Raw genomic sequence first — 15,603 nt, forward strand, 5'->3', positions numbered from 1 at the left:
CGCACATACCTTCTCAGCACAGTTCCCTGAATCTCATCAGGCTACCTAGTGCTACTCAAGAGGTAGCACCCAGGAACTGGTCTCTGTGCCCTGTATGGTTTGGGCTTACTGACTTTTGCTGGATTTTCACCAAACTCCAGGGCTGCCACTAGCATAGTATAGAGAGGGGTTCACAGCCTCCTGTATCCAGAGCAGAGGGACACTCTTCCCTCCAACAGACCCAGGTTCAGCCTCAGGAGCCCAGGTCCCAGACCTCCCACAAGAGAGACTACACAACAGTCTTTACTCAGACAGGACCAGACATTTATAAAACAGGTAAATATTCACAAACAAACTGTGGGAGAAACACAACCTTCCCAGCAACATGAAACTCTGTAAAGTGCTTCTCTTTCCCATGCTGGGTCCCAGGAGCAGGACAGGGGACACACTGTTCTGTGACAGTCCTCAGGGCCACGCAGGCTAGACAAAAAGAGGCATGAAGTCCCCCTCCAGGGGTCCAGGCCACTGTACCCCACAGCTGTGGGAGTAGTGTTCCATTCACTGGAAGGCTGTCCTGGGAGTAGGCCAACATAGCAAGGAGGTGGAAGGACGTATGATCTTGCCAACTTGTACCTTAGGGAGAGAGCCATCATCAAAGAAGCAGAGAAGGCCATTGTCACCACAGCTGAAGGTGTTGCAAAATAAATACTGGACCCAGAATTAGCCTTTGCTCCTCTGAGACCAGTTCTCCAGACTCACTGTTTTCCCTCCACCAAGAGCCTTGTGCTGTTGGCCTGGAGAGGGGAGCAAGGAGACCACCCTCCAGGGCCCCAAACATGGCATCACAGGTGTCCAGTTTCTTCACACACTCATGGGATGCTTCTAGTCAGAAGGATGGACATAGCCATCTCACAAAGAAGCCTGTCAGATGGGGCATCCTGACCCCAGGGTTCTGGTCTGACACAATGAAGGCCAGGAAAGGTCACAGGGGAGGTAGAGAGGAAAAGGCCCAGAAGCCTGCTTAATGTTACATGTGAGAACAAAAATCCACAGGAACACACACACACACACACACACACACACACACACACACACACACACACACATTCTCTCTCTCTCCACACATACACTGTGGCTCAAGTGCAGGCCACTGGGTGGAAGGAAGACTTAGGTGCCCCCAAATTCTTCTTTTCATAACTTCTTTCTCCATGTGAACCAACAGTGGGAGGGAGAGTTGGCTTCCCTGGAAAGCAAGTCCTGACTTCTCCAGACCCAACTTCCCACTGCTGTTCTGCGAAGGGGTTGGTGTGCCAGGTGTGATCTCTGACCTTTCACCAATTGCTCCAGGCAGTGCTCCCAGGCAGTGTTCCACCCCTCAGTCTCTGCCCGAGTCCCCTGAAGCTCAGTCCTGGGTAGCTGACACTGCAGTGTAGGTGCTGACAAGTCCAGGGTGGGCCCTTGTAGTCTTCAGAATAAAGACCATCCATCTTGTCTGGCTGGGCATCAGCAGTACTTGCTGGAGCATTTGGTGTCAGCAGTATGGCCAGAGGAACCAGGGGCCCTTCAGCCATGAGACCTGTGTTTCTTCCACAGCTCAGACCCTGGCCTGTCCACAGCTTCTCGAAGGCTGAGACTGGACGTTAGCTGCTAAGGAAGGGACAGAGACATTCGGATTCTAGAAGGTTCTACAAAGACAGATATGCTGTCTGAGGCTGACATAAACAGTACTGGGCACACAACACACCAGTCTGTAGCTTTAGACATCAGGGAAGCCTGCTAGTGGCATGGGGTTTTACAAGAAGACTGGCCAGGCCGTTTAAGACTAGACAGGACACATGTACTCCAGTCTGCTCAGGTTCTGGTGTCAGAAAGTGAGAACTAAGTCATCAGGACTCTGGCTGCCTCTGAAACTCCATGCTTTAGATGAGAGTCAAAAAAGGTGGCCTTCCAGCTCCTTGTCTGAAAGGAGGAGAGAGGACTGAGTCTGGGGAGGCAGAGACCAGAATTCAAGCTAGGGTCCTACCACCCTATTGGGATATGGACAGATTTGGGTTGAAGGTCACTGCTGTGGCTTCTAGTCTTGTGTCTGGAGGTCAGGAAACAGCTCTGGTAAGAAGGCATGATCTAGGGACTCCTCCAGCCCAGGCAACATTCAGGATCACGAGAGTGTAAACAGATGCATGCACACACAAATGGCACACCACACTTTCCTCCGCACACACACACAAACACACTCGCTTGCTCTGTTGGTGACTGGTTTCTCTGTAGGTTGTACTCTGTGGCCGTGGCAGCTCAGGCACCCAGGCTTTGCTCACGGAGCAATGGCTCTCCAGCTGAAAGAGAAAAACATGTGCAAAGGGGGTTCTCAGGAGGCTGCTTGGTTGCCAGGCACCAGTTCCTTGGGCTGCTTCCCTAGGGATTCCCAGAATGAGAGTGGGACAGCCCAATGAACATCCTGCTTAGGCCACAGTCCCCAGGGCCAAGTTGTTGCTGGGCAACCATGAGGGTGGCTGAATATTACATCTCTGAAGCCAGGGTAAGTGCTCCCTAAATCCCTTCTACCCAGGGACAAGGACAGCAGAAGACAGGGCTACACACACCACTTGACACCTTGAGGAACATTTGTTCATAAATGACAAGAGCACAGCCATTGCTTCCAGAGATGGAGAGTCAGGGAAAGTGGCTGTGTGAGAACTCGCCTGGTCCTAGTGACTGCAGAGTAAGGCATGACTGTGCTTAGAAACCAGCAGGTAGGCAAACTTCTACACACCATCACAGAACCCTGGCAGAAAGGGGAATGGGGACACCAGGTGACTCATCTAAAAGATTTATAACATCTTAGATCTGGGGCAGAGTGAGAAATGGCCTCATCAGATACCAGAAGAAAGGGTAAGCCTTTAACAACAGGCTGATGGAGTGGCTGCAGGGCAGGCATGCTCTTGTGTCCACGACTAATGTCTTTGCTTCTGTGGCTCAGGACTTGACTCCCAGTACCTCAGGGTGTGACTCTTTTCAGGTAAAAATAAGATGACTGGGCTGACCTCAAATTCAAAACAGAACTTTGACTTGGACAGAACAGAGGGGAAAACCTCTACAAGCAGAGAGCATGAACTTGAACTCCAGACACTAGAACCAAGGATTTACTTCTGTAGTGCTTTGGTATGGTGGCCCACAGACCCTCACAACCTGCTCTTCCTCTGTCTTTATAAATGAGAGACTGAACTAACACAAGTGTATACAAAGAGGCGACACAGGAATTCCCAGGCCTTCAGGATTCAAAACAAGTAGACTTAAGAAAAATTGGATTTATGTGCATGTTCCACCGAGCTCATGTCTGTGTACAAGGCGCTCCCAGAAACAGCCAGGGTTCCCTGGAACTGGAGTCACAGATTTTGGACTGCCACTGGAAATCAAACCTTGGGACCTGTGCAAGCACAGCCAGTGCTGTCTGAGGGTCTCCCCAGCCCCTGTTGTTTTGTTTCTAACCACTAAGGAATCTTTATTTTACTCCTCACCAAGACTTTTACAAGATGTAAAAAGGAAGAAAGTCAACGTAGTGGCATAGACAGAAACTTAAACAAAATAAACTGGAAGGTGTCAGAAGTGGAAACACACTCTTAAAAGTCAGTCATGTTGAGCAGTGGTGGGCACACCTTTAATCCCAGCACTCAAGAGACAGAGGCAAGTGATCTCTGACCTCAAGGACAGTTAAATCTACAGAGTGAGCTCCAGGACAGCCAAGGCTACACAGAGAAACCCTGTCTCAAAAATAAAACAAAAGCCAGACAAATCTGGAGACATTCTATCCTTCTAGCACATTCCATCCTATTTTGGGTGTTTATCTTATGCAGTTGAGACTCCTCATCATCCTGTTTTCACCTCTTAGGACTACAGGGGTTCAGATTCACGCAATCTTCCCACGCTAAAGCTAAAGGCAAATGCACCAGGAGTGTGACACTCTGGACAGAGCACGCAGCAGAAGTGGGGCATGTGGGCTGCTCCCAGGACCTTGTGTTTTAAGCCAAGTGTCACCTCAGTCCTCTTCCCTTGAAGGCACTGTGGCTCTAGTCTAGCTTCCCCTTAGATGGACATATCTTTTTAAAATTTAAATTCATTTTAACTGAAACATAAAGCTGTATATAATGACATATGATGTGATTTTTGTTTAAAAAATATTTGCTCCTTCTCTTTTCTTTGTAGACAGGATCTCATGCAATCCAGGTTCACCTTGAATTTGCTATGTAACTAAGGATGACCTTGAACTCCTGACCCTCCTTCCTTAGGTTCCCTAGTGCTGGGATTCTAAGCATGTATCTCTATGCCTAACTTATGTGCTATTCTAACACATGTACATGCTATGTGTTCCTGAGACCAATGTGAACAGATCTCCATCACGATTTATCACTTACGGAAAGCATTCAGCCACCTTTCTCATGACTCAGGGGCTGAGACTCAGCTGAAGTACAGCTGATATTCTGCAGCCGAGTACAGGCTCCGAACGCAGCTCTCTGTGGGGACTGGGGTGCCTCCATCTCCACACCAGATAGGTTGTCAGCAACACACCTATCACGTGCCAGCTGAACAAGTATCAGAGGAAGTCACCGTCCAGGCAGGGAAACTTCTGCACTGTCAGAGCGCAGACCAGCGAGGGAGGGGCTCCTTGGCCATGGCCCGGTGCATGGAGGGGCTTCTCTTGACTGTGTGCTGTGCAGAGCTAGGCAAGGACGTGAAGCCTGAGTGCTGCCCCATGGTAGGATCACTGGACCAATGGGAGGAGCCAGTGCACAACCAGATGCTGATGGAACCTGTGTCAGCAGCTCTGGGGTTACGGGCACCAGCTGACAGGATTGCTATTTGGAAGCTCACTGTTTTCTCTTTTCAGTTTAGTGAACACTGTAAAAACTAAATGTAGAACATTCAGTTGGCGTGGGTTTGAGACAAGCATGAAACCTAGAGATGTTTTTCTGGAGTACTGATTTAAATAATGGCTGCTCATGAGACTGCAGGATGAACAGAGCTAAGAGATGGAATGCAGGCAATAATTACTCAGACCTTGGCTTCAAGCCCAAGTCACATGACTAAGATGGACAGAGGATGGGCAGAAGGGGGCAGGTCTTCCATCCAGACAACTCTGACAGGATGACAGCCTCCTATACTGTAGCCCACTTTGAAGCACACGCAAGGCCGCTCTGAGCCTCCCTGTGCCTGTGTGCTTCCCTCAGTCAGACTTTTCTTTCTTCTTTCTTTTTTTAAAGATTTATTTATTTTATGTGAGTACATTGTTGGTGTCTTTAGACACACAAGAAAGGGCATCAGATCCGGTTACATATGGTTGGGAGCCACCATGTGGTTGCTGGGAATTTAACTCAGGACCTCTTAACTGCTGAGCCATCTCTCCAGCAGTTAGACTTTTTACACAAGAGTTTTGATTTCCTCCTTGCATCACAGTATGTGTGCCCCAGCAGTAGGGCAGGTGCCAAGAGACACAAAGCGTTTCACAGATGTGAGGGTTAATCTTTGCTGTCATCTTGATTGGATTTTGGATCAACCAAGGGACTTGTCTCCGAGTGGGTCTGTGAGGATGTGCCCTAGAAGGACTAACTGGAGGCCAGGAGTCTCCCCAAGGCCACTGCTGGGCTCACTCTCCCACTGATCTAATGCAGTCTTTTGTCAACTTGAAGGATCTGTAGGGTCTGCTCCTTTGACAAGCCCAATGCAACAGATGAGGGTCCCGAGGCCTAGACACCCAAGCCTGTGTACAGGAGGTGCTGTACTTTTCCACGTGGGGTTTCCAGGAGCATGGGGCTCCCACTCTCTTGGAAAGATCTCTGTTGCTGCCACATTGTCTGGCCTCCTGGTCCCTCTCTCTCTACCGTCAAGAACACTGCCTGGCTTAACTACCCAGACAGAGTACAGACAAGGCATCCCTCCACCTGGCTGGTGTCACTTGCCATCACATCAGTCCTCTCAAGTGGTTGGTTTGACTGTCCTGTTCCACAAGTAGCTTCTCTTCCAGGAACTTCCTCAAGGAAGCCCACTGCCTGGTCTAACAGTCTTCTGGGAGCACCAGACTGAACAGGCAGTCATAACCATCCCAGCAGGGAGCACCATACTTCAGAGCCCAGGCTGTGAGGCCCACACACCGTGTGACACTGCTGCTGTCTCCCATGATCTATACTTACCAGCTAACCCCACCCAGGCCATGGATCTGGCCCAGGCAACCGTCCAAGCCAAAGCCTTTTTTGTTTGTTTGGTTTGATTTTTCAAGACAAAGTTTCTCTGTGTAGCCTTGGCTATCCTCGAACTTATTGAGATCAGCCTGCCTCTGCCTCCCAAGAGCCGGGATTAAAGGCGTGCACCACCACCACCTGGCCAAGTTCTTAAAGCACAGCTCCTGAGTCAGTAAACCCTTTTCATCCCAGCCTTTCTCTTCTATGCAGCTGCATTTAATATATAGCACTTATGGCCTCTTGAAATAAAATACTGCTTATACTCTGTCTCCTCCTCCAGGGTGGGGGTTGGGCGGGGACTGCTAACCTAGTTCACAACACACCCCAAGCCTAGGGCCTGTCACGGAGTTGGGAACATTCGATGTTCATGAAGTGAGTAAGGGAGCACAGCCATCCCCGCTGTCCTGCCCTACCTTAAAGAGGCACTGACGCTCAGCTGCAGCAGACATCTGCAAATGGTCCACCAAACCAAAACCCACAAGCCTCATCTTTGAACTTCCTGGAGGTAAGAAAAATGCTCCAAGCAGTGGGGCTTTGGAATCACAGGCTGAATGTTCATTATGTCCAGAGGGATTTTAAAGTCCAGAGTTTTCTGAATTTAAGGATATCTGTGGGCTGGAGAGAAGAATCAGTGGTTAAGAGCTCTGACTGCTCTTCCAGAGGTCTTGAGTTCAAATCCCAGCAACCACATGGTGGCTCACAGCCATCTGTAATGGAATCTGATGCCCTCTTCTGGTGTGTCTGAAGACAGCTACAGTATACTTATATAAAATAAATAAATCTCTTTAAAAAAGATAATCTGCACAGATTTCATTGTTGACACTCAAAGGGTTTTGGATTTCAGAGCATTTGGGATCTCGGAGCATGGACTTAGGGATGCTCAGCCTACACCAGCATTCCCCCATGATCTTGACTGGTATCTGCACTTGCTCTTGGGAACAACGACCTGATTTTCAGGAAGGAAAACTATCCTTCTAGAGATTATGTAATCTGTACAAGATCACGTAAACTCTGAATTGGTTCTGCTGTTCTATAAAATACTCTTTACCCTCTGTGAATGCAGTTCCCTGGTGTCTCACACTCCTTCATCACACAGCCCATCAACAGCTCTCCTGAAAACCGAGTCTTGTTTTCTAGGAACTGTAGGCTATTAGTCTTCCTTTCCTAGTCACTGTGGATGGATCCCACAGTAATGTGGCATGCTTTATATGTCACTCCCACATACATGTGCATGTAACAAGCCCAGGCTGTACATCAGCTTACTGAGCAACCTTGACTCACACACCTAATCTTTCTGTTTGTTAATCTTGCCTCAAAATCAGGGAGATAACCAAGTAAATTCAATAGCCATCACGCTTTGTGCTTAGCACCACAAAGAACATGGCATCTATGGTGGTGACTCTTCCAGGGACAAGGCAGCACAACCTGTCCTCCTGTTAGCAATGTCTAGAGGACAAAGCACCAAGTGTCTTGTTGAGCACATAAACCAAGACACTGCAGAAGCCCCACTGAGGACCAGAAAGGACCTAAGCAGCTCCTTGGTGACAGGCACTCTCCAGTCTACCGATGCAGATGTTGGGAACTGTTTGTCTGGGAGGATGGCAACCACATGTCTCCAGTACTGGCCCAAAAGCCTTCCTGCCTAGGGAAGGAGCGACAGGGAGAGGCAAGACTACTGACTCTCTCTCCCTTTTTTAATGACTCGGGAACCTTACAGAAAAGATGAGTCCAGGAGAGGGGGGAGGGAGGGAAAGAAGGAAGGGGAAGAGAGAGGAGAGATCCTATAAGCAGAGGCAGAGACGGCTGGGCCCTTTCCCTGAAGCTCAGTGTCCTCAGGCCCCTGTCTGGCCTACAGAACAGAGCCCCCCCCTTCCAGCTTCACAGTGTTAGGAGCCAGAAAGGTCAAGTAAAACAAACAGAACAAAACTAAACACCCCCTTTTACAGCCTCACCAGAAATCAAAGTATTTCAACTTCTAAATTTATTTCTTCCCAAAAAAAAAAAAAAAAAAAAACCTTCTTCCTTAAATTTTTTTTTTTTTCCTTTTTAAGTTTTAGAAGCTAAACTAGATATGGTGGCTCACATCTGAAATTCCAGCACTCAGGAGGATGAGGCAGGAGGATTGCTACAAGTCCAAAATTATCTTCAACTACCGAGAGAGAACCCATCTCAAATAAACAAATAACCTCCCTCCAACCCCCACCCCCAAAGGTTTAGAACAGAGGTTCTCAACCTATGAGCCATAACCCTTTGGGGCATGCATAGTAGATATCCTGACTATCAGGTACTTACACGATGTCACGGTGTTTATAACAGTAACAACATTACAGTTCTGAAGTAGTAATGAAGTTAATTCTACGGTTCGGGTCACCACAATGTGAGGAACTACATTTGTGGGCTGAAGCATTACCAAGTAGAGAACTCCTGGTCTAGAAGGTATGAAAGCCAGAATGGTGGGAGTTTGGGCTGAAATCCTACCTCTGTCAGATTTTAATCTGGTTTGCTGTTTGAACCTCCAGGTGGCAACCAACAGCTTTTAAACCACAACCCACCTCCCTCTGCAAGGACTCACTCTCAGGAGTCCTTGCTTTGTGGCTCTCGGGCAGGCATCTCTGTCACTCGAGCCCGTTTGCTCAGTTCCTCCCCCGGAGGCTCCTCGGCTGCTTCTAGCTTGCGTTTGGGGGAAGCGGGGCCACTGGATAGTGGTCTGGAGCCTGTGGAGAGGCACAGAAACACGTTACCATGTTACATAGGTACACGCCTTTAGGTCTTATGCTGTTCAATGACAGCTCTTTGGGGACAGGGAGCCCTAGCCTGGCCTCCATTTCGGCAGTGACCTCACTTAGAACTGTATGCGGAGGGCATGGCCTGGCCTGCTGACAGCAGATCCACTTGTGGTGCTCAGATCCCTGGCTCAGGCCAGAGACTGATCTGGCCTATCTGCAGTCCTTGCTATGAAGGTGAGGTTCCCTTTGCAGTCCTGGGAAAATCCCAGGGTTCTGGTAACTTTCATGTTGTGGAACATTCCCAAACTGACCAGCACCCTCGCTCCTTCCTGCTGCTTCTCCTGCCTAGACCCAGGAGCCACCTTATTCCTTATCTCCCCACGTTTACCATTTATGTGGCAGGCAGTGGGGTTTGGACCTTGCCTTGCCCTGCTGACTACCTCCAGTGTAGGAAGGCAGGGCAACTGGCTCTGGCTCCTTCTGCTCCTAGAGTGGGCTCTGCTCAAGCCGGCTTTTGGGGCCTCTCTTGCTATTTCCTTTCCTGGTTTTTATCAAGATGATGCTAAACAGTGCTTAAAGAGGTGCCCTTGGGCTGTTCCTATTTAGAGTGGCCCGAAAGAAGCCTTATTCCTAGTCCCAGCCCCACTCCAAGCCACTCAGCGCTGCTTCCCTCCCAAATTCTTAAATGAATGCTCTTAGCTGACTGTCTTAGTGCGCCCCAGGTGGGATAAGCTTCATCAGCCATATGCTCACTTTGGCCTCAGCCCTGAATGACTAATGTGGTGGTGGTGGCACAGGCCACAGAAAGCCAGGGAGGCCAGAGGCCAGTGTAAGTGACTGGTCACCTGTGTTGCTGATGCTCCCAGCCTGGCTAGAACCAGGCTCTGCCACAGGGTGACTGAGGTCTTCCACACAGGAAGGGACAGATGCCAGCAGACCTGGGGAATTAAGTAAAGGGTAGTCAGAATGTACACAAGATGAAGAGGGCTGCAGATCATGAGAAACAAAGGAGCTAGGAGTTCAGGACTAGGACACACCCTCCGCCTTTTCCAACATCCCACAGCTGCTTTGGCAGCCCAACCTGGCCCAGCTTGCAGTGTCTTTCACAGCCTAGGGGCAGCAAACACCAGAAAAAGCTTTCAGGTTAAGTCCTCCCTGATGAGTGAGCCGTCCTGGGGGCAGGGGATCCTTACAGAGTCCCCGGTAGCGTGATAGCTGTTGGTAGATCTGCTTCATTCGCTCAATGTTGAGCCGACTAGTCTCTGCATGATTGACCATGGGCCGTGGGTAGTCCACGCCAATGATGCACTTGGCGGCCTTCTGAACCGACTCCGGGGCATTCCAGGGCTCATAGATGTATCGAGAAGGGAACCCTTTCAATTTGGGCAGGTATCTCCTGAAACACACACCAGGTAATGTATCAGCACATGTGACTCTCCTTTAAAGGATCTAGGGTACCTCAGTCCAGGAGGAGGCCACAGTGGCACAAAACCAAAGAGGCTGGTGTGCATCCTTACCGGATATAGTCCCCGCTGGGGTCGGTGCGTCGGCCGAAGCCCACAGGGCAGTAGCAGTGGAAGAACTGTTGGAAGAAAGCGCTGCAGGACAGCCACATCCAACTGCCTGCATTCACACTGAAATCTGCATCCAGGAGCAGCTCGTCAAATACCTAGGTGGGGAAAACCAAACTCCTTGGAGACCTGACACTCTGGTTCTTTCCAAATCTGTAATACTGTAAAACCCTCAGGGAGCCAAAGCCCTTCTGTTGAGGACTCAGAGGATGTGGTAGGAATCTCCTGGACCCAGGGATCCCACCCCAGCCCCAGCCTACAAGGAGCCGCCCTTGGCTAGGCCTGGCCACAGGGTACAGGCCAGCTTGCACTCACCCGGACCCCGCTCTCCCAGCTGACCCAGAGGTCCCCGCGGGTGAGGAAGCAGGCCACGGCGTGCCGGGCCAGGTGGTGGATCCAGCCCTCCTGCCTCAGTTGGGTCATGATGGCGTCAATCCAAGGGAAGCCTGTCTTGCCCTCGGCCCACTTGGCCAGGGCTTCAGGGTTGCGGTCCCAGGGGATCTGGATGCAGATGGGGTTCCCCTCCATTCGGTCAAACCTGGGGTTGTTGGTGGCAGCTGTGTAGAAGAATTCTCGCCATAGGAGTTGTCCAAATAAGGAAAGGGGGGGTGTGCTGTTCCTCTTCACCTAAAGGGGTGGGCATAGTACGCAGAGGTGAGAACCTCCCTGGTTCTTAGCACTGTGATGCTCAGGTCTCCTGCACACAACCACCTGGAGAGTCTCCCAAGTGCCACGGCTCCAAATCCCTGAGATGTGCAGAGGGACTAGACTTACAATCATCCATGGGAACCAAACTCTTCAAGACTACTCTGAATTCTGTGGCTCTACCTCCTAGAAAGCTGAAGGGGTTTATACATCATCAGCAATTAAAAATATGAAATCTGAACAGCTAAATAACTCAGAGTCCAGAGAAGTTGAGCCTTTACCTCTACTGACAGTGTTCACACTACTGGTACGTACCCTGCATGCTATCAGAGGAGAAAGGTAAACACCAACCCAGTTGCAAACCCTCTGATCTACAATGGTGTCCTTCTTGTAACACACTGGTTTAGAACCATCCCTGACACTGCCCAGGAGCCATGAACCTATAAGAAAACCAAATACTACTGTTCCGATTAAGGAATGTAGCAATAAAATGACTCCTAATGACATTCTTCTATATGCAGAGTGTCTTGCTCAGCCACCATTAGAAGCTTCCTCCAGCGGTACATGGGAACCCACAACAGGACAAAGTCAGAGAGTGAGACACTTCTGAATACTCAGTCTAAAATAAGAACGTCCCTTCAAATCTCTCCGCTCTGCCCAGGGAACTCTTTGGAAGAGCAGATGAAAAGGTTGTAAGAGTCAGAGGGGATGGAAGACAGCATGAAAACAAGGTCTTCTGCAGGAAACAGGACTGAAGCAGTCAGCTCACGCAGACTGGCTGCACGCACAGGTCTGATTCAGATGAGGCTCCAGATCAGAGGAAGTGGACACAGACCCCATCTCTAACTCCAACTGATGACTGCTCACCAAGGGAAACCCGCTTTCTCCAGTGGAGTCTCACTGGTTATACACACTGCCCTTAGGGGCAGCAGTGGGTGGTGAACACAAGTCAACTCAGTGGTGCTTTTGGGGAAGTTTTTGGGGGGACTCATAATACTTTGGCTGGGCTTGTCCCTCCTTCCCTCCTTCCCTCCCTCCCTTCTTTCTTTCATTTAAACCTTGCAGCCTGCAGGTCTTTTGCTCATACATATGGTCTTGTTTTGTGCTTATGGGACTTTCATGTGTGAATGTGTGTGTCTGTGCTTTACATTGCTTCTTGGGCTTTTTCTTTGGCGCTTTCCCCTCCTGTTCATTAGTTTTGTTCAATTTAGGTTTCTTCTTCTTCTTCTGCTTTTTTTTTTTCCTTTTTGGTAGATGTCTGTTTGTATTCTAGTGAGACAGAGAAAGACAGGCTGTGGGCTTGAGTGGGTGGAAAGTAGGGAGGATCTAGAAGAAGTTGGGAGATAGGCAGCTGTGATCAGAATACAATGTATTAAAAAATTACAAAGTACTAAGTTTGGATTTTGGTTAAATAATGTATGAACAACAGTCCAAGAACATGAATAGATTAGGTTGGACTTTACACAAACAGTGGTCTTCTCCCCTGATGACCTAGCCACCAAACCTCCAAAGCTACCCCATGCCATGAATCTGATGCTGGCCAGGCTGGGGAAACCACACTAGAAAACCAAGGCACAGTATGACCTGAGGAGCGTCTCCACGGAGTGTTCTAACAGAGCCTGCAGGCTGCATGGCCCTGTGTGCAGCCCTTCCAGGCCAGCCTGAACTTCCCTTTAAGCTCTAGTCCCAGCTCCGATGAGGGAGGCTGTGACTTTGCTTATGACTGCCTATGGCCTCATGCTCACTTCCCATGCCAGGTCCCAAGCCTTTACCTATCAGCTGCTAGTGACTATCCCAGCCCCAAAGCCCCCAAGGCCAGCTTTGTGTCTCCAGAGCCACAGGAGACGCTGGGTTCATTCGCATCAGTGACTCAGTTGTGCCTGTTACCTCTAGGAAACCAACCATCATCTCTGGCTTCTATGGACTGAGTGTCTCCAGAACTCTCACAACCCAGTCAAAGAGAAGAGGCCTTTCCTGGGATGACCAGCAACAACTGCTGTGCCTGGCGACAGCCATGCATGACCCCCCGCCCCCCGCCCCTCACCTTCTTGTACAAGTCCCACAGGCGGTAGTAGAAGAGGCGGCAGGAGAGGCATCCAAAGCGCAGGTAGGGGCTGAGACCTGTGGGGCTGGCCAGCAAGGAATTGGCATTCATCCGAGGCCTCTCGTAGTTGGCAACCCAGGCCTGCAGAAGAGAGGTAACACAAGGTCAGGCCTGGGTGTTACCAAGTGAGGACTCTTCATCTAAGGTCAAAAAACAAAACAAAACAAACACCAAAGAAAGGTTCTAGAGCCAGGTCTGGAGCACCCTGTGCATTCCCTGTCCTGCTTGGGGACTCTAGGAAGGAGAGATGGCCATGTTCTTGTCCTGACTTTGATGTTCCATCTGTGGGAGGACCTCGAATGACTTATTTAGCTCCTCAGCTACTTAACTACTAAGTAAGAGCACTTCCCCATCGCTAGAGAAGAACACTGAGAACACGGAACAAACTGTGATAACATAGAAGGCAGGAAGGCATATTTCCAGAAAACAGGATTCCTAGCTCAGACACAGAAGCCTACGGCTGCCACCACAGGGCTTCACACCGTTGTTAAACAGCCAAGAACTCAGGAAACCCTCAATCCATTTCCAAAGACCAACAGAGCCACTCACTTCGGGGCCTCTTGTCTTTCATCATTGGTCTTGTTTTCCCCCTGCACAGCCCCTGGCACACTGCTCTGCTTCTCAGAGACGCCATTCCAAGGAGTCTCACTAGACTGTAACAATACTCAGAATATCAATAATGCTAACATTTTCTACAAATAGAGTAACTGGGTTCAAAATACTTCCGTGACTCTCGTGAAGTCAGGGCCCTGGTAAGAGACAAGTAGCAGAAAGCCTGGGAACTGTACTTTTTTATTTTATGAAATTCTTTTTAATATTTACTTATTTCACATATTTCAGTACACTGTAGCTGTCTTCAGACACACCAGAAGAGGGCATCAGATGGTTGTGAGCCACCATGTGGCTGCTGGGAAGAGCAGTCAGTGCTCCTAACCGCTGAGCCATCTCTCCAGCCCGAGTCTCACTTTAGACTCCAGTCTCCACACTACCATCTCTGTTCCTGACACTCTCCTTCCTGCCCACTCCAGTGCCTCCCTATCTCACTTCAGGTGTCCTATGAGAACCTTACCCTCCTCAGCCAGTCAGGGAAAACTCAATTTCCAGGCATCCAATATCATTGACAGGCTTTCCTGGATCTTCTTTGAATGAAGGTGAGGACATAGTCACTCCAAGGTATGGGGAAGGATGTTATCGTGATATGAGGAAAAGTTCATCCAAAGGCATCTGGAAGAGTCCAGGCTGACCAGGGCCATGGAAGGAGAGGGAGGGCAGGGGAAGAGAAGAGGAGAGGAGAGGACAAGTGGACCAAGAGAGGCCAAGAGAGACACAGTGAAAATGGCTGAATTATATTGGAGTCAGAAGCTGGGGGAAGGGAAGCCCAGCCCTGGAGCTGAAGAGGTTTAGGGTGGGGGTGAAGTTGAGTGCTGGTGGAGCAACAGGTATGGAGTAAGTTGTCCTAGGTTTCTTTGGGTCCTGACACTCTCCCCTAACAAGTTCCATGCCAAGAATATGAAATAATGATCTCATTTCTTCTACTCTACAAACCAAACAAATGACCAAAAGACAAAGGGCTTTGATAGCCAGTGGGCTCTGTCTACCACCCTCTGCCGAAGCCTGGCTGTTTGACTCTGCTGGTACCGCACTGACCCCAGGCACTGCTGTCCTTGGATTCTTGCTGCTCACGCCCCCAAGTGTCTCCCATCCACAGGTCTCTCTGGACCACTCGTGCTGCACATGGCTAGCTGCTAGTCACTCTAGCCCAGTAGCTCTCAGCCTGTGGAACAACCCTTTCACAGGGCTCACACATCAGATACCTGTGTATCAGATATACATTATGATTCATAACAGTAGCAAAGTTACAGTAGCAACAAAAGAATTTCATGGTTGGGGTCAGCACGACATGAGGACCTGTATTACACGGTCACAGCTTTGGGACGGCTGAGAAGCACTGCTCTAGGTTCTCTGTAAGTTCCCTCTCTTCCCCATCCCTCCAGTGTTCCAGCTCCAGGCTCTGTCCCTGCCCCTGGGCCCACCTTTTGGCAGGCACTCTGCTGTGCACCGCAGCTGCCAGCTGGTTCCACCCAGATGCAGAACTTGCTCTGTTCCTCAAGCTCTCTCCTGTGCTGGCCTCTTCACAGAGAAGGCAACTTTATCCACCTCACTGCCGGCACCCTTCCCCCTCACCATGTTCTCAATGTTCCACCGAGCGTTCTCTGGTGTTCTTTCCTTCCACTACTGCTAAGATAGAATCTACACTGGACTGTGAAGACAGCCTCTTCCGTGCACTGTCCACGCTGGAGAGCCTGGGCTGCTCAGAGGACGAAGAAGGGCACACAACTTGGAAGCAG

The 15,603-nt window shown here is 49.8% G+C and overlaps 1 protein-coding gene across 2 annotated transcripts in view; it reads right to left on the bottom strand.

Annotated features, from left to right (window-relative positions):
* Positions 1-1,006: 1,006 nt before the first annotated feature.
* Positions 1,007-15,603, bottom strand: part of CRY2 (cryptochrome circadian regulator 2) — a gene marked incomplete at its 5' end in the record, with an annotated part of 30,383 nt that continues 15,786 nt past the window's right edge. Inside the window, 7 exons of one of the 2 annotated variants that reach the window (XM_080931691.1) lie at positions 1,007-2,312; positions 8,782-8,923; positions 9,781-9,873; positions 10,129-10,331; positions 10,453-10,604; positions 10,822-11,133; positions 13,196-13,336. In XM_080931691.1, coding sequence (XP_080787817.1) covers positions 8,784-8,923; positions 9,781-9,873; positions 10,129-10,331; positions 10,453-10,604; positions 10,822-11,133; positions 13,196-13,336 — 1,041 coding nt within the window. In that variant the 3' untranslated portion in view covers positions 1,007-2,312; positions 8,782-8,783. Of the gene's footprint in view, positions 2,313-8,761; positions 8,924-9,780; positions 9,874-10,128; positions 10,332-10,452; positions 10,605-10,821; positions 11,134-13,195; positions 13,337-15,603 lie in introns of both variants that reach the window. The other variant, XM_080931692.1, reaches the window with a different exon arrangement.

Source organism: Micromys minutus (assembly GCF_963924665.1).
Source record: "Micromys minutus genome assembly, chromosome: 17".
In the NCBI taxonomy this organism is placed as follows: domain Eukaryota; kingdom Metazoa; phylum Chordata; class Mammalia; order Rodentia; family Muridae; genus Micromys; species Micromys minutus.